The sequence below is a fragment of the Kogia breviceps genome, chromosome 20 (genome assembly GCF_026419965.1).
Source record: "Kogia breviceps isolate mKogBre1 chromosome 20, mKogBre1 haplotype 1, whole genome shotgun sequence".
In the NCBI taxonomy this organism is placed as follows: domain Eukaryota; kingdom Metazoa; phylum Chordata; class Mammalia; order Artiodactyla; family Physeteridae; genus Kogia; species Kogia breviceps.
Window position 1 is genome coordinate 20,157,143 of NC_081329.1, and position 18,629 is coordinate 20,175,771.

General features: G+C 46.7%; 2 protein-coding genes across 5 annotated transcripts in view; one reads left to right on the forward strand and one right to left on the reverse strand.

Moving 5' to 3' along the window:
* Positions 1-12,202, forward strand: part of ERI1 (exoribonuclease 1) — a 117,884-nt gene extending 105,682 nt beyond the window's left edge. Inside the window, exon 9 of the transcript XR_010838448.1 lies at positions 12,137-12,202. The gene's annotated coding sequence lies outside the window, so the exon portion shown is untranslated. The remainder of the gene's footprint in view (positions 1-12,136) is intronic.
* On the reverse strand, positions 3,043-15,108 carry PPP1R3B (protein phosphatase 1 regulatory subunit 3B). Of its 4 annotated transcripts, none has more exons than XM_059049387.2 (2): positions 14,846-15,108; positions 3,043-8,389 (listed from the first exon to the last, which is right to left on the reverse strand). In XM_059049387.2, exons 1-2 carry the CDS (start codon positions 14,980-14,982, stop codon positions 7,510-7,512), a joined length of 1,017 nt encoding a protein of 338 aa, XP_058905370.1. In that variant the 5' UTR covers positions 14,983-15,108; the 3' UTR covers positions 3,043-7,509. The 4 variants fall into 4 exon arrangements, with proteins under 4 accessions (XP_058905370.1, XP_066878583.1, XP_066878584.1 ...); XM_067022482.1 differs by having other exon boundaries at positions 13,993-15,085; XM_067022483.1 differs by lacking the exon at positions 14,846-15,108 and adding an exon at positions 12,135-12,161.
* Between the last annotated feature and the right edge of the window lie 3,521 nt (positions 15,109-18,629).

The following is an 18,629-nucleotide window of genomic DNA, read 5'->3' on the forward strand; positions in this document are numbered from 1 at the left end:
GAAGAGGGGATCTTCAGGGCTGAGGCCTGGAGCGTTTTCGAGATGAATTTCTACTTCTTTGGTCTCCTGTGGTGCTTAAGGCCTCTTGAACTTGCTGGGCTGGAGAGAGATGAGCTGAGACCCTGTAGTTTGCAGAATTCCTGGGAGCACTTAAGTGGTACTTTCTGGGGACTGAGGCTTGGAATACTGCGAGATTCAGCCTGTGTCATGGTCCACAATGAACAACTTTCTCCGGGAGCTTGGTGATGCCCTATTTTTGGGCACAAGGGTTGGGGTGGAGAGGTAGTAGGACATAAGCCCAAACCATTAATAACCCCTTTCCTTTTAAATTCTCTACTCTTAAGAGTGAATTGGCTGGAGTTTCCAGAGGGCTTTTGGCCATCAGCACTACAATTAGGAAACAAAACCTAACCAACAAAAACACATCTAAACCACAGACAAAATCACCACTCTGTTATAACCCATCCACCGAAAAGCACTACCCAGCCAGAACTGATTCTGGCCCGTGACTGGCCAGCGCTTTCTGAGCTCCCTGAGGGTCTAGGAAGATCTCAAAGGCCCAGGATAGGTGAGCCCGACAGGCCTGGCACAGTAGGCTTGGCCCAGCTGCTGGTTTACACGAGTGCTCCAGGGTCATTCAGAGCGCCCCTATTCATTCTCAGAAGCATCCCAGTTTGGACAATAAATTATATGGTCTTTAAACAAACAAACTAAAAAGTTGACTCCAGGCCTCAGCTGAGGGTCTACAACTCACCTCTGAAGTCTCACTCTTTCTATGTGACTCTTCAATCGGGGTCAGCAAACCACGGCCAGCAGGTCAAGTCCAGCCCTTGGCCTGTTTGTGTATGACCCACAGCAGAGAATGGTTTTTACATTAAAATTTTTTTTTTTTTTTTAAAGAAGAATATGTGACACAGATCAAATATGATCTTCAAAGCCTAAAATATTTACTATCTGGCCCTTTCCAGAAAAATGTTGCCGAGCCCTGATCTAGCCACCTGATCTTGCATTTGGCATAGAGGGCCAGGGGCCTGGATCATCACTGTCTTTGGCTCCAAAGAAAAGAATATTATGTATCCCCATCCTACCTTGGCCAAACTCAAGTCTGGCAGAGGGCCTGGTGCCGGGGAAGTGCATCAGTGTCTGTGGAATGAGTGTCAGCTACCAGAGAATCCCACGTGGACGAAGACCTCTGTTGAGATTCCCTGTCTCCTCTCCAAGCGTGGGTGATGGCAAAGGGGGAGGAACAAGGGTTGGGGTGTCCTGTGCTACAGGTGAAAGGCAGTGCTGGCCCCAAATCTAGCCCGTCTCCTCGAACACATGGGGAGCTATGGGGCCCTTTGGTGGTTTCTTTCCATCAATCACATCCTGCTGTCCAGCTGGGCCCTAGGATGCCCAAATCATTTAATGTTGACCTTTATGCTTCTGTGTGGTCAGTGGTCCTTGCCACGTGCCTTTTGTGTATAAAGATGCGTGTGTTCATCCCTCCCCTGGGGATCGCATCTTTCTAGCCTGAGGAACTTCTTTTCAGAATCAGCATTTTAGTCTCAGTTCTGTGAGAAAGACTCCACTTTGGGGTGACAGTTCTTGGAAAAAGAAAAACAGACCCGCGTGCACAGTCCTCTCAGCTTTGTCACCGACTGGCTCTGTGACTTTCGGGAAAACACCGAGGGCCTTCGATTCTTCACCCATAAAAAGAGCTCCCTGACAGCGTTTCCAGTGCGAGCACTGATGGTTTTGTGAAGCCCAAGCTGTTGTCTGGAAGCTCTTCGTTCCTGTGATCCTTGCAAAGAATGCAAATAGTGTATATGGCACTTCTTACAAGTTTATATTTAGAACCGTTTTAAAAACAAACATGTTGGCCAACTCTGAGAAGTGCTCAGGGCACCGCCAGAGCCCCTGGTTACCTTATTCCTGCTGAAAACACTCAGAGCCCCGTCAGAGCAGTTGACAGGGGGCAGCAGGGTCAAGGCCAGAACCCAAGCTTTCTGCCCACTGACACCTCTGGTAGCACCACCCACCACTTTACACGGCTCCCAGAGGACCCACCTAAAACATGACTGTCTCTTACAGGGTTGGGTAGAAACAGCACCTAGAAACAGCCTTGCACACAAGCAATAAATGTTCCACTGAATTATTTGGATATTTGCTATTCTGGGACACTGCTCTAGAAAAGTGGTTTGGTGGTTTTTTTGTTTTGTTTCCTTTTTACTCCAGACATCTCTGGGATGTCTGTCTCACAAGTCAGAATCATGTAATGATTATGAAAACCACATTGAATCGCTAGTAGACATTCATAAAACCAGCGTTATTTTTCCCCCCTTCCCATTTCTGTGGAGGCAAAAACGTGGGCAGTGTTTGCCAGGCTCGAGAAAGGCGGTCATGCATGTAGCTCACTTTGGGCGCTTACTGACCGGGTGCTAAGAGTTTAAATGCTCTGACGTTCCACGGCAGAGCCACTGCTGCCTTTCCCAGCGTGGCCAAAGCTGATTGGCAGGAAACATCTGGCAGCAGTTTACCTCCCCTGCATCCCATCTTCTGAACTTGGAAATAAAACATCTCTGAAATCTTACTTAGGGTGAATGTCCTGTACCCAGTGGAGACAGGGCCCCACCAGGAGCCGCGTGGCTTTGCCGCTTGCAGAGTTTGTCTGATCAAGCAGTGCAAAGCTATGATCGCTGCTTAACAGTTTTCCCACTGCTGCGTATACACTAAGTCAAAAATATGCTTCAAGAGCAAGTGACAGGGTAGGAAGAGACCTGCCCTTGGATCATTAAAAATGATTCAGAACAACACAGGCCCCTGTACCACTTCCTCCCTGGCAGTCACTCTTTTAGGTGTACTCAGCCTTGGCTGCTGTACAACTTTAAAAGTAATTACCCCCCTTCCTCTGAACCTTACAGCTTTTCTACTTAGCCATTGATTGTGTCCTGTCCCTTTTGGAAACTGGCATTCTAGATGTGGAAATACACAGACTGAAAATGTTTCTCCCCAGCCTCCGACTCGAAGAGGAGAGTCAGTTTTAAAATAGGACACTTTCAGTTTTGTTTTCAACCTTTATTACATTTTTGCATTTGAGATTCAAACCAACCACTCTCTTATACCACACAAAAGGCATCCATTCTTGTGATTTTAAAGTGCATTTCCCCTTTAACTTTGTGTACAAAAATATGTATTTTTTTTAAAACCTGTGGAACTTACTCAACAAGGCACTTTTAGGCATGAAAATGAAGATGAGTTCCATTTCTACATTCACATACATAGAAGGAAGAGTGGACCACCACCATCACAGCTGCATTCTTGGAGTCTTCACGGGTCCAGCCGACTCGAGGAACTGATAAACAAGACTGTAAAAACATTCACAACCTTACAACCTGGGCTGCAACGCTTTACGGCCATAACAAGGAAAAGCTGCCCGTCAGCACAGCTGTCCTTCCCCGTCCAGAGGTGTCCCACTTCAGGAAGCGAAGATACGCTGGCAAATCGTCTTCGATGACCCTGGGAGATCCCACTGTGTGTGTAACAGCTTAGCCCCAATGTCAGTGATCATTTCGGGAGAGATAGGCGGTCAGAACCTCCCAGAGCAGACAGCCATGTGCTTTCTCCAGCACACCACATCCATTCGAGGGATTAAACATGAGGAAAACAGGAAAGACACCGAGGTTTTCACTCTCTGTTCATTGAGAGGGAAGACCTAGCCAACGGCACTTCTGAAAAGTGAGCAAACACTTTTTTGGTTTATAAACATATATATACAAGCCATTTAATGTCCCAGTGACTACAAGTAACACTTGTTTTAAAAAAAAAGCAAATTATATGCAAAGATCAAAACCACAAAACATTCTTTTAGGAGTTCAAGATTTACATCTTTAAGAAACATTGAGAGAGTAATGTTTTGCCACCATTAAAATTAAATCTCAGAGAGAAATAAACTCTGCCTTGACTCTGAAATCGTTTTAATTTCTGGAGAACTACATAACTGCATTGTTTCTCACCAGCTCTCCTATAACAAGAATACTTGAAAAAAGCAAACAAACTCGCCCAAATGCTTCACATCTTCCAAGAAACACTGAAAGCTTATTGTTTAAAATCTGTCTTTAGATAGTCTAGCTTATTTATTGCACCTAATTTGCAAATGCTCCCCAGGACATATGGGGGAATAAATATGAAACAGAAATAGAGCTGCCTCCCCATCCATGGACAGCTGCACCAGCGGCGGAGTGCTGGTCCTTTGGGGGCAAGTTGGGAAGGGGCCACGTGTCATCATAACCAAGAGCTGTCTGAGGGTCAAACCTACAGGTCAGGTTGCATTCATATCTCCAGCTAAGAAACCTGTCACTTTCCACGGGGAGGGGGAAGGGTAAGCTGGGACGAAGTGAGAGAGTGGCATGGACATATATACACGACCAAATGTAAAATAAGATAGCTAGTGAGAAGCAGCTGCACAGCACAGGGAGATCAGTTCGGTGCTTTGTGTCCACCTAGAGGGGTGGGATAGGGAGGGTGGGAGGGAGACACAAGAGGGAGGACATACGGGGATGTATGTGTATGTATAGCTGATTCACTTTGTTATACAGCAGAAACTAACACATCATTGTAAAGCAATTATACTCCAACAGAGATGTTAAAAAAAAAAAAAAGGACAGCTGCAAAACTCATTGGTGAGCCTATTTTTGGCTAGGTAAATGAATCATGGACACAAACAATATTAAAGTAATTCAGTTGAAAGAAAGCATACAACACACAAACTTGGGGGTAGAAAATGATTGTGGCCTTGAATTATCCAGGTGCACAATCTCCTTCGCATGGAAAATTCCGTTTCTCCCTGCTCTTTGTCTGCTGTTGACCTGCTGTTATCAGTTCTGATTGTTTTTTTTTCCCCCACCTTTGTTTAGTAGCAGTTGTAAGAATTATCAATTGAGTTTCAAGCTATTTCCACTGGAAGAAAAAAAAAGCTGTTTTTCTTAATTAAAATGGTGACATTATGACCTTGCAAGTGAGGAAAAAAAAAAAAAGAAACCGGTCACTTTCTGCAGTGTGTCACCTGTCTACTGCCTGTGAGCTAGGAACAAGAAGGCCCATAGGAGGAGCAGGTCCTGAGGCCATCTGTTGATTTCCTGGGACAGAACCGCCCCAAAAGGAGACAGACTGATTGGTAAAGAGGAGACCATTTTTCAGACTCTGCAACCTCACTGCATAACGGTGCTGACAGGGAACTCGGGCGGGCACTTGCTTTAGTCAGAGAAGGGTCTTTGCCAGCGGGTGAGGACTTGCCTCGTGGGGTGAGCAACCCAGGTGCACCGGCAGGGGGCTTGCAAGCAGTGCCCCTGGCAGGAAAGCAGGGATCAGCTGGGAGGAAAGAGGGGTGGCGGAGCATTTGTGGTGTCTTAAGAGACATACTTATCACTAATTACCATATTTCAAATTCTGACATGGGAATGCCTTAAGATCCTTATTACTGAAAACCATACAGAAGTCACTTGAGGCATTTTTCTTACGAACAGAGAAGGATCTTGATACCTTTGGTCTGTTAATAGGGAAAGGACAGTACACCTGTACACTTCATAAACTGGAGGAGGGTGGGGACTTCCTAAAGCAAAATAAATTCATGACCTATATAAGATCAGTTTTGCTTCCCATGGTGTAGATTTACACTATTATATAATAGTTCTGATCACCAGATTTGTAACACAGGGAGTACTGTCTGTGAACTTGATGTAAGACGTGCTTAGATAAAACGCAGTTCTGCCCAATGTCAGCATAAAATAAAAAATGTGATTGTCCCATAAATTATCATATAACCCCCAGTGCTGCCCACCTAGGAGAGACATAAAAAATAAAGCAGTAGATTGCAGACTAGTCACAGCCAGTTTTAGGAACAAGAACTCCGTGGAACACCACTTAAGAGCATTTAAAAAGTCAAAACTTTTTAAAGTTCAAAAAAGAGAAAACCCAACCACAAAACTCTAGGAGCCAAGACACTCCAGACCTGCTTGATGCTAATTTACAAAAGCCACAGAAGCTGGGAGGTCTCTTCCAACTGATGTGGATAATGCAAGCGAAAGAAGACTCTTTGCTTGCAGAGTCCTGGAGCTGTGCCCCCAAATCCAGGTAGTGCGGCACCCCTCTTCCTTCCTCCCTGAGGAAGACCTCACTTCAGTAAGGTCAGGCAAAAGAAAAATGAGGCAGTCATTTAGCTAAGCTCCAAAAAGGAAAACAGAACAGAAAAAGACCCCAACCTCCTACAAATACACATGGAAAAATATTTTTAAACACCCCCAAGGACCAACCAATTTTGCCCAAGAAAAATCACAGGGTTTGGGGGTCCATCTGACAAGGAAAGTCCCAGGAGTCTCAATAACAGTATGAACCAACAGACTTTTAATGCTTTAGTCCAATGTGGTTAAGAACAAATAATCTCTGATATTTCAGAGTTGGCAAACAGCGAAAACGACATCTGAGAACTCGGTGAGGTTCTTCTCCCCTATCCCTTTACGTACCCACACACCATAGGTAAGAACAATCAAATGAAAGTCCGTGGGGGCTTGTAAGGTGCTGTTTACAACGTGGATGTTGTAAATCACAGTCAAGATACAACCGAGCACTTCCTGAAGGTGCCGAGGATACACTTAAGCTGCAAATCCAAACGTCCTGAGCACAGCGCAAAAGATGACTCTCCAGGAAAAGAGATCCTAAAATCCTTCTGTGAAGAAAGACACACGGGCAAACCAGCTTGGCAAGTTACAGCAAGTCTTGTAATTGAGCCCTCGGGTGACTCAGGGTAAGACTGAGTGCTTAGAAAGCTCCCCCCAGCGCCAAGAGGAGGAGCTAAAAGTGTCCCACTGTCCTGCCTGGCATCAGCCTGCCATGGGTGGTGACACCGCACAGGAGCCGGTTGACTTTTCATAGCTGGTGTGTCGAACTCTGCTGGGATATCGAAGTGGGGGTCAGAAAAAGGAAATGCCTGTCTCCGTCATGAGCTCATCTGCCTTTATTATCTTTTCCTGAACTGCAGAAGAAAATCAAACGCACAGAGATAAAGTGTGAAGCCCACGTAGACACAGGGCAGCTGCAACAGGCGGGGAGGCCCTGGGTGGGCGGGGAAGCCCACAAGAAGAGGGGGCCGGGGGCTTTCCAGGGGGCTGACTGCCCACACCCGAGGGGAGAGGGGCTCCTCGTCACTGAGCCACCATCCTCCGGCCTGGCCGGCGCTGCCTGCAGGCCTGGGTCCCGTCCAGACTGTTTCCAGCACCACCCTGCTCAGACCCTCGTTGCCACCATGCGGGTGCCAAACAGACCGCACACCCGTCTCCTCTGAGTGTGACCCAGTTCTGTGATCTAAGCCTGGCTGGCTTGGCTGCTTGAAGAAAAAAAGTGACTAGGATCCTTTCTTTTCGAAAACCGTGCCTGATGGCAGTTCAGCTTTTCTCTGGGCTTCCATCTCCATCCTGCGGTGATGCAGCTCGGCTCGTCTGCACCCGCTCAGCCCGGCTCCATCCCAGGCCGTCACTAATAGTAGGGCCCGAGCTTCTCGTATCCTAAATAACTAGGCCACTCCGGAAACAGACCATAGGAACACCGAGGGCTTCCAAACTGGTCAAAGGCTATTCCAAAATCTGGTCCATTTGGTGGCTGGGCTGTTCCCTGGGTGGATTTCAACTCTGCCCGGATGATCCTATAGTTTTTGCCCTTATTGCTGTCCCAGTACGTCTGTCCTTTGCACTCATAGCACACGGCAAACTCCATCCTCTCATAAGACTGAATTTTTTCAGGCAAGCTGATTTCAAAGGAGAACGTGTCCTTGTCTGAACCTGCGTACGTGTCCTTCACATACCAACAGGGAAAGTCTGTGAAGCTTTTCCAGGTGTCGAATGTCATTCTGACTTTCACCATCTTCTCGAATGCGAGGTTCTGCACCTTCACCGTGCCTGCAATGGTTCTGTCCTTCAAGACGCAGTTCTCCAGGCAGACGTGGTCGGTCCGAATCCGATTTCTGAAGTCCAGGTAGTCTGCAGAGGGCTGCGAGAAATCCAGCACAAAGCTCTCGCTCTCCGCTGTTGTCAGACTCACAATGCTGTCCAGGAGCTCGGTGATGTTCAGTGGAATATCTAACGGGTCATCAAACTCGGAGAACACTTTGACCATTGTCAGGGCCAGCCCTTGGTTGTCTGCAAAGGACACCCGCTTCTTCACCTTCTTCTCCTGGACGGTCGGGGCCACCGTCCCACTGGCTTCATTCTTGCCGCTCAGCTGAATACAAGGCCTCAGGGGTTTGCTTGGCTTCGGGGAGATCTGGAAGGCAAACCGCTCTCTGCGCAAGGAGGGGGCCATGCAGCTGTACCTGCACTCAATGTCCACAGCCATCACGGGGCTAGAGCAGGCTAGAACCCTGGCCAAGGGGAAAGAAAGAAACAGCAAGGAGGTCAGACAGATGTTCAGACTCATTCCTCCGACAGGGACCAGTGAACTACGTTTGCCTTCATCTGTGCCCACGTGGCTACAGCTCAATATTACCTCAAGTGTGGTCCAGTGTGACCTTGGTTTCAGGGGAGATTAAGAGTGTAAAGTGGGGGGCTGGGGGGAAGAGGCCCAAGGTTAAAACAAACAAAGAAGCATGGAACCACTGGTTTTAAAACTAGTTCATGGGTTTCCCTGTCAGGGCTTGTTGGGGCCTTCAGTGCACTGATGAGCCATGGGGAATAATGAAAACAGCGTGCTGTTTGCAGAATTTCCTAAACTCATCCCAAACAAGGAAAGTCTTTTTTTTATTTTTTGGTGGAGCACCTTGCTGAACGCAGTTCGGTAAATACTGCTTTCCTCCGATAAAAAGAAATTAATTCATCCCACAAATATTGATTGGTGTTTGCTATGTGCCAGGCATGGTGCCAGAGACTGGGAATCAGGAGTGAAGACAGACCCACACCTGCTTTCACTCAATGTACAGTAGATTTTTATATTCTAGTATATCTTACTTTTAAAAAGTTCCTGCAATTTAGTATTTTTAAATCTTTTGTATCAGTGAATAATTGTGTTTTTCTACAGTGAAAATAGCCTCGATAAGAATAAAAAGCAAAGAGGATCACGCTAAAGATTAAATTAAATCTGACTTCATAAAAACAATGTTTTTCTATAAGTGAAAAAAATAAGTAAAACCAAAAACCGAAGACTGGGAAAATGTTTTCCAAAAAGCATGGCAGCGAAGTGTTAATACTTTTATAAAGAGTTTTTATAAAACAATAACAAAGTCAAATATTCCATGTAGAAAAATGAGCAAGGAGCATGAATAGACAATTCATGAAAGAAATTTAAAAGTGGCTCATAAATATGCAAAATGTCCAGCATTACAAATAATTTAAGAAATTTAGATTAGAAAACAATGCCTGTTTTTACCTAGTGAGTTAGGAAAGAATTTTAAAAGATAATACAAACATCTGTATTAGTCTTAATGGGCACAACCTTTTAAAATCATCATTTTGGGTTCTAATATCACATACAGGTATTCATCTTGGAAATAATTAAAAATGCACGAAGGTTAATGTACTAAAATGTTCAGTACAACATTATGGGGGGAAAAGGGGTGAGAAAATAAACGAAATGACCAATAACAGGCACCCAATGAAATCAAGTACACCATATCCATGTGATACAATTTTATATCATCATTAAAACCATTATGTGGAAAAAAATTTAAATGGCATAAACGTTTATAATATATGATTAATGTAGAAAATGGAGAAGATAGATTGTACATAGAGACTAGACTTGTAGGGAAAAATATTATGTATATGCACAGAAAAAAGACTAGTGATATAATTAAAACTGTCAGAATTTTCCAGGTGATGGGATTTCAGGAAATTTCTGTTTTCCTGCTTTGTACTTTCTTATATTTTCTAAAATAATAGACCTTCCCTAATCAAGAAAATAAAATGAATCTAATAAAACACCTCAAATATCTTAAGATTTGCAAAAACCCACCCAACACTATTGCCTCGCTAAAGCCAAGCCATTTTTATTCTAATTACCATGGCAAATTGATATTCTGATTTGACAGTTCCAATGGGCTAATTGAAGAAGTCGGCGATGAAATTAGGATTAAAATCTCTAGCCTGAGAATCACAGAACACAGATCTAGATTAGTTGCCAAACACATCTCCCCTCACTACGGCCAAGGAGTCCGTGTGTGGTGGTGTGCTGGGGTACCAGCTCTCAGGCCTCCCGATCCCCCCCCCCGCCCCCACCGCCCCGGGAGGTGCTGTGGGGTGATGGTGGTAGTTCAGGAGAAGGACAGGCAAAATGTCGCTCATCATCTGACAAGAGTGGGGACCACTGGTCCAACAAATAATATCAGTCCAATAAATAATATCTCATTTTCAAGTTCTGATTTCGTTTAATCAAATATATTTTAAAAATGAGAAAGGATGGGCTTGATCCCATTTTAAAATAAAAAACACCAAAAAACCCAGCACTTCCCCAGGATGCAGGAATCACTTAAAGATGACCAAGTGGAGAAACACAGACATTCAGAGACAAAACAATAATAATACAAATACCTGTATTAGTCTGAAAAGGCCCAACCTTTCTAAATGTTCTTATCTTAATTTATAGCCATAATGTAGTTATCTAAACATGCATTTTAAAGGATATCTTATCCTTTAAATAAGGATATTTAAATATCCTTTAAACGTCTTATCCTTTAAATATCCTTAAATAGCCTTATAGTTTCTCCTCTAACAAAGTTAAACAAGTAAAAATTTTACGAGCAAATTGGCCTTTATCTTTTCTTTTGTTTTTTAAATTTATCTATTCTTTTATTTATTTAGTTTTGGCTGCGTTGGGTCTTCGTTGCTGCACGGGGGCCTCGGGCTTTCTCTAGTTGCCCCAAGCAGGGGCTACTCTTCGTTGTGGTGCATGGGCTTCTCATTTCGGTGGATTCTCTTGTTGCAGAGCATGGGCTATAGGCGCGTGTGCTTCAGTAGTTGTGGCACGTGGGCTCAGTAGTTGTGGCTCGTGGGCTCTAGAGCGCAGGCTCAGCGGCCATGGCGCACGGGCCCAGTTGCTCCATGGCATGTGGGATCTTCCCGGACCAGGGCTCAAACCCGTGTCCCCTGCATTGGCAGGTGGATTCTTAACCACTGTGCCACCAAGGAAGTCCCTATTATCTTTTCTTATACCCATTCAATTGTTCTGGAAAGGAAAGTTCTGACTGGATTGGGCATGACAGCTTTAAAAAAAAAGAGTCAGTGGGTTCAACATAAAAAAACAAAACAAAAACCCTATACTTACAAAGTACTTGAATTTTTCTTTTCCCCTGTTCATTGCAAAACTTTGTTAGAATGCACTGGAATCACATGTTCACTTCTACTTTTAATACAGGTAGTTTTTGCTTTTTAAATTAAATGTTGATTAAAAATAACCAAACAGCAGGCAAAGCCTTGCATCCCAGCCCCTCACACTCTGCCCACCCCTGACAACCTGGGTGTGAACTGAGGAAGGAGGGGTTCCTCCTCTGTCGTAGACACTTCCTCCCCGCCTGAGTCAGCACAAGCTCAACTGCAAGCTCTCTACGGGCCTGCAAACCATTCTCAGGCATGCTTTCCCACACCACCTTAAAACAGCTCATTAGAAAATGACTCGGAAACTCTCAAGCTATTGTGGAAACAGAATTCTAAAACAAGGGGATCAGGCAAAGAATCTGCACACTTGCAGTCGACCGACCGCAGTCACTCTCAGGGGCTAATCCTGCAGGTTAGAAAGGTTTAGTTGAAGGCCTTGGGAAAGTTTCAGTGTTTGGACCCAGCAGCATAAACGTGCCCCTGAGATCCCTTTTATCACCAAGCTTTAAGAACTGGGGGTGAGGAGGTGAAGCTGGAGTCCGAGCCAGAGGTAATTAAACAATTCCACTGGCACTTTCTGGAGCCGAATTGGTTTTGCAGCATTCTCCATGAAAGGCAACAGGAAGGTGAACCACCTGCAGGCATCCTTCCCAGGCTCCTGCTCCAAGCCCACTGCACAAGCACCCCTACCCAGAAGCCCTTCACTTTTTTGGTGTCACCAGCGCTGGAGGGGAGGTCAGTAACCCCGGTGGCTTCAGTAGAGGGTGCAATCTGACTCTTGGCTCCCTTGCCTATACTCACAGGTAGATTCCAGCTTTTATTAACCAGATCGGTCTCCAAGAACTGGTGCACTGAAGTGCTGGTTTGGTGTAAGCCTCCCTGATCGTCTGCTCAGAAATCCCGCGTGGACCGTGACAGATATGACCAACACCCAGACGTACTCCTAGCCACGGAGACATGCAAGGTAACAGCTTCCTAAGTCCCTGAAAGGAAGGTACCTGGACAAGTGTTTTGTCCTCAAATGGCATGAAAATGATCAGCTGCAACACAGGACGCATCAGGTTGTACCTCAGGGCCCCTCTTATGACAGACTCTAAGGCCGCTCTGCCCTTTCCCACACCCAAGCCAGGGAATGTGAGTCACCAAGGTTGGTCTGGGAGAAAAACCAGAATGAGATGTGGACACACAGTTGAACCGGCACAGCATGACATGGGACCTGGATACCAGTTCGTTGCAGGACAGGGTCACGAGACTGTGAGTAACTGTTACTCAGACCAGTATGGATTCTCAAAACCTTTGCTTCCAAATAGATGCCTAGGAGATCAATTTTGCCCCATGAGAGACTGGACATGCACCAAGGGTAGACTTCAGTGTTTCTGGTCAAAAGAGGGCAAACCCTAACACAACATGCAAAGACAGAATGTGGATAGTTTTGCATAAATGCTTTCCGTGTTCCTCTAGTGACAAACAACAGACCCTCTCAGCCAGGGTTAGATATTGTGGTGATTTTTCTCTAAAAACTACTGACTTGTACAGAAAATAACCCCATGACCTTCACAGTTTCAGGCGGCTGAGCTACTGACTCTCTGGCTGTGCCTTTTATAGAAAGCAAATCTTTCTCTTTTGTATTGAGGCCAACACATTGCCTCCTCCATTCTCCTGTACTCTGATAAGAAAAAACAGAAAAATCAGACGCACCCAGAACCCACCAGGAACACTGAAAACAGCATTAGATAAGCATTTGCAACCAGGTTACCAGGTATAATTTTTTAAAAGACAGGGCCACTTACCCCTTCGGCATTTCTTTATTCCCTCCCCAAAGGCTTGGCTGCCACAGTATGAGAAAAGTTGGCATCTTTCCCTTGGTACCCAGACCATGGGGCCCTTATTCACAGTCCTAGAAGCCACTTGGACTCCTCTATTCTGTCACCATCATCCAAAGCATCTTTGAGATAAATATCTGTGGATGAGGCTGCATATTATAGAAAAGAGATAAGTTAAAATGGCAGTGTCTGCCATCCAAAAATGTCCAATGTGAAACACAGTGCACTGGCCTAGGAATACCTGCACCTGGCTGTGCCACTTGGGGCAAGTCACTCAACCTCTCTGCGCTTGAGCTTTCTCCTGAGATCCCTTCCAGCTCTGACATTCCTGGTTGCTAATACTGCCTGATGGTTCTCTTCTCACTAACTTTTCCCTAAATAGCTCAACTTTACTTTTGTGGTAAGTCCTCCAGCTAGCTTCACTTTAGTCTTGGCTCCTGGATAACCCTGCCAAGTGAACTATTTCCTCTTCTCTGCACCCCAGTGCCCAAAGCCCTAACACTCTCTTCTCCTGGACCCTGGGTCTCCCAAGGTGGCCTAACCACGCAGACCACAGGCTCCAACATCTAGCAACTCTCCAAGTCCTCAAGTCTGTCCTCAACTTTCTCCTCCTCTGCGGGATACAATACCAGGACGGAGCCCAAATCTTCTAGTATGTTCTGGGCCCCCTACCCCCTCTTTTGCACGGGGTCCCTTCCACACCCCTTTCTCTGGATTCAAAAGGGTGGCACGAACAGGACACGGGGGTAGGCCAGAGCGTCCTGCCCTCTGTGTCCCGGTCCCGCCAGGCCCGGGCTGCACCCCTCCCCGAGGTCCTTCGCCTATCCAGAACCCACCTGTTGTTGGGCCGCGGGGAAGCCCCCTCTCCAGCTGGCTCGCTGCATCGGAAAGCCCGAAGGGAGGTGGCAGGGGAGGCTGCCGCCACCAGACTACGTGAGCCTCGGTGTGTCCGGGAGGCAGGCCTTGGGCTGGGTTCCCGGAGTTGTAACCGACAGGGGGAGGAAGACGACGAGGAGGAGGAGCCCTAGTTATCACACCAGGGCGGGGCGGCAGGGCCACCCGAGGCGGAGCGGCGCCACGAGAGCGTCCCCGCGCGGCCACCTCTCCCCCGCTGGCCCGGGACAGCCCGTCTGGGGACCGGGAACCGGAGGTGGCTCTGCTCCGGGAGGCCCCGGCCGCCGCAGCGCCCTGTGTCCCGTCGCCCTCGGCGGCCTGAGAGATCACCAAGTGTGTTTCCCTACGTTGTACCGGGAAATCTAGGCCGGGGGAGAGACGAAGCGACTTTCCCTTGTGCTGAGACCCCATCGCTCAATTCCGGGGACACTCTCTATAAGTGTCGGGTCCCAGGTGGAAAAGCTTTGTGTCAGGTTCGAACTCGGCACAATAGGGAATAAGAGTATCTGAAGTCCCAGCCCCAGCCTCCGGGCCTCCCGTCGCGGCCGGGACCCCCCCCTCGGTGCATCACGTGGGTCCGGCCAGGCTCCATCCCACCTCTGGTCCCTGGATTGCCCTCCCCACGTGGAAGCAACAGTCTCCTTGAGCCCTTTTAAAGTGTCCCACTCCCAAAGTGTAACTGCAAGTTGGACGGAGAAAGTGTAGGTGGCACGACCAAAGAGGGTCCCCGCTACGCGCCCTCGCCGCCGTTTCCGCGGCCGGGCAGCCGGCCTTGCGGGCTTGGGAGGGACGTACCTGGTACAGCTCATAAGCCCCGAGGTGCGGAGGCGCCAGCCCGCGGCAGCATCCGCGCCGGGGTGACAGGGGCAGCGGCGGCGACGGCAGGAGCGGGGGCCGGGGCTCAGGTCGGCGCCCTTCGCGGGCAGCCGCATCCGTCCGTGCGCGAGAGCTACCCGCCCGCCTCCTCCGTGAGTCCCCTCACCCGGGACTCTGCCTCCCAGCCGCTGCACGGCTCCCTTTAACTTTCAGACCACTTCTCCCCACTCGGGATGTTATCCCAGACCCCCTTTCACGTGAACGCCCCCCACAGCCAATGGGCGCGCCCGGGACGCTCGCCGTCGACCAATGGCCGTGGAGCCGCGGTCCCCCAGAGCACCGCCGCGCCACGTGATCGGCTGCGCGCCCAGAGTGATAGGGCTGGCGTCCAGGGCCTGCGAAGAGGGCGGTGGGTCACAGTTTCATCAGAAGCCCGAGGACCGGCGCCAGGGGGCAGAGGCACTTTCCTACAGCCTAGCATCCCGTTACAGCAAGAGGGCTGGACGCCGGCGGCTGGCAGAGTTCCCTCTCCCTAGGCAAAGTCCCAGCCGGGCAAAGTCATCCTACACCCGCGGAGCTGGTTGCAGTTGCATTCAGCCGTCCCGCCCGCCCCGCCTTTGTCTTACACTTAAGCTACCGGGGGTTCGCAGATGACCGTTACTTCCCCATCACACGTGGAGCCCAGAGGAGCCCCGAGAGAATGCCAGATGCGTTCCCCTCCGTTTTAGGCGGAGCCTTTTTGGGATCAGTATCCCCAGCGATAGTGTCGAAAGTAAGTAATTACTGAACGCTTGCTTTGTACCCATCACGGTCCAGCTGTTACTGTGAAAGGAATCCAGTAAAATCCTTTTTATGAAGTTGTTATTGGGGCAAAGGACCAATACCCATCTCACAGAATACCACATATATAGTTGAGGGTTTCTCAGGTAGGTATACTTTCGAGGAAACTACCTGAATTGAATCTGTATGAACAGATTCAGCCTGTACCACAGGGCCTCGGTGATCTCTGTGCTATGCCCTGAGAGCTGTAGAGAATGAGGAGCTTAGAAGAGAGCTTAGAAGCCCCTCCTCCCATATGAGATCAATTTAAATATGCATGTATATAGTCATATATATCATCTCCTTGGTGATCAGCTCTGCGCTAGCCACTTTAGGGATGAGAATCCCAGTTTTCCAGTTTTAATGAATTTTGGAAATTAATATAGGATTGCCAGCTTTCTAAAGTGCCAAGTAAAGACACTAAAACAAACAAATCCTACCATCTTCTGTTACCATCTTTTATTTTTAAAAGAAGTGCTCTTTAACAGCAATAACAATAAAATGCAGGAAGGGCATAGTCTCGGAGTAGAGGCTAGTCCTTCACGTTGCATATGTTTAGCTTTATGAAAATTCATTACATTGACTATGGCATATGGGAATTTCTGCTGTAAGAGATTTTAAAGCAGCTTCTAATTTTACTAGGAATGTACGACAAAAACGCTAGACCACTACAATAATGCAGTCGAAGCCTTCAGCTCCATGGAGAGCTTCCCCAGACTCAGTCTTCCTGTCTGAAGGATGTTCATTAGTCCTCTTCCTTCTCTCTCAGTGGACAAATCTGATAAAGGACCACCTGTGAAATTAGCTATTGGTAGGCGATTGGCAAATAAAGTTTCTGTGCAATATTCCCTTTGCCAACTCTAAACCACCTTTTATTAGCTGATGAGTAGGTTGAAGATTTATGATGCCAAGTGCTGGCTACGTTTCTCAAGCGGAGGGAGCATGCTGGAGGAGTGGTAAGAGATAAAGAGCCAACAGGTATTGCAAAATGTATGCAGGCAAAGGGCGATCTGAACCAAACTGGGAAGGAGTTGGGACAAGTAAATACAATTTTATAGTGTGAGGTTTTGGAAGCATCTTCCTTACATAGGTCTAGGAAATCATCCCTGTGGTTTAGGTGACTATTTCAGACCCGGAGAGTGGGGCTAAACTTAGTTGCGGCACACCCCAGTCTTGGTAAGTAGGAGTGTAGCGTCTATGAGTTTGCAAAGAGAGCAGTCTTTGCGATCAGGATAGAGCTGGGATGCAAGCTCTGGAGAAATGTTCCAGTAGAATTCAGTCCCAAGTCCCAGAACCTGAGAGCTGGACTGGCCCTTAGACACAGTCTTGCTTCACCCTTTCATTTTATAGCAACAAAGAGGGAAACTGAAAATGGAAAATTTCAACCCTTTAGTCAATGCATACCAAGTTCCTTTTCTAATATCTGGCTTTGAATTGTAGCCTTAATTTCATTTAATAAGCCAACCCTCCTCCCTGCAAAAACCAAGAAGCCTAACAGTGGCTAAGCATAGCTAATGATCATTTTGCCATAAGCTGTTCTCCATGGCTGTTAGTAGCACTGTCTTCTTCTTGCGCTTGGGCTCATCTGTGACTTTTTCAGTTCTCTCTTACACATTTGTTCATTCATTCAACAGCACACTATTAACTACCGTAAACCTGGGTGCTGGAAATGGAAAAATGAGTGGAATATCATCTTACTCTCGAGAAGCTCTTAAGCTAATATATAATGATGTGGGATGAGTGTGTGAAAGGCAAATCTCTCTTAGGGGAGCTAAGAGGAAGACTGTGCCTGTCTGGCAGTGGGGCAGGGGAGGGGAAAGTCTGAGAAGGCTGACCTTTGAGAAGTGACCGTTGAGCAGGATCCTGAAGGGGGAGTTAGAGTTTAGGGGTAATGGGAAAAGAGCATGGCAGGAATTGGAAATGGCACAGAGTTCTATATGTTCCCCCAGAGAATTTCCACACCATTGATTAAAAATTAGATCCTCTTTCTGGCTTAAACACTGGACGCTGCTTCCTTCTGCATGTGTAAACAGCAGCTTTTTTGCTCATCTAGAAAGTTTGAAAATATATTGGTAATGGCCTTATCTCCTCCTCAACTGAACACATTTCAAAAACAGCTCAAATCATGCAAGATTCTGGAAGAGAAATCATTTTCTTTCTTTTTTTCTTCTTCTTCAAATTCTAACATTGCTTCTCTTTGAATGAAAGTGATTGCAAAGTGAATCTAAATAAAAATAACCAGCATCGAGTCAGAACTAAAGAAGAGAACATTCTTTTGCTAGATCAGAATAGAAAGTGGGAAAGACTGTTTCCAAACTGCTTAAATCCATTTATATTTAGACGAGTGGAGTTGTTTGCACCTGTCAGAGCTGCAGACGTGCTCTGGGTGCATCATGTTACCTGGGGCCCTCTGCCCCTCTTTCAGACTTGACTGAAAGGGACTTGCTAGGTCATGTTTTATGGGACAGGCAGAGGAATATGAGCCAAGGGATTCTGTAAGCCTCTGTCTGTGGAGAATGTGTCCTTAGCATGGGGAGAAGAGCTTGAGTAATTTACATGTCAAAGCTCCTGGAGCCCATCAGTAATTTACATGGTTGAGGGCTTCTGAGTTTCTATAAGATGCTGATGTAGGGACCACTCCTTTAAAAGTTACATATACAGAGCAGCTTTATATCTTGTGCAGTGCTTTGTATGATCCAGATATATCTTTAATTTGTATTGTGTATTATTCTTATGAATATAAGATGAATACAAGATCACTGTAGACACTGTATTTTGTGGAAAATACAGAAAAATATAGAGGTGAAAACAGAATCAGTACCACCCAGCCATAACTACCAATGTAACTCACTGTCTTTTCTTTCAGTATTTATTCTGTGCATAAAACAGGATCATAGTATTGATATATATATAATTTAATATCTTAATTTTTTAATCATGACTG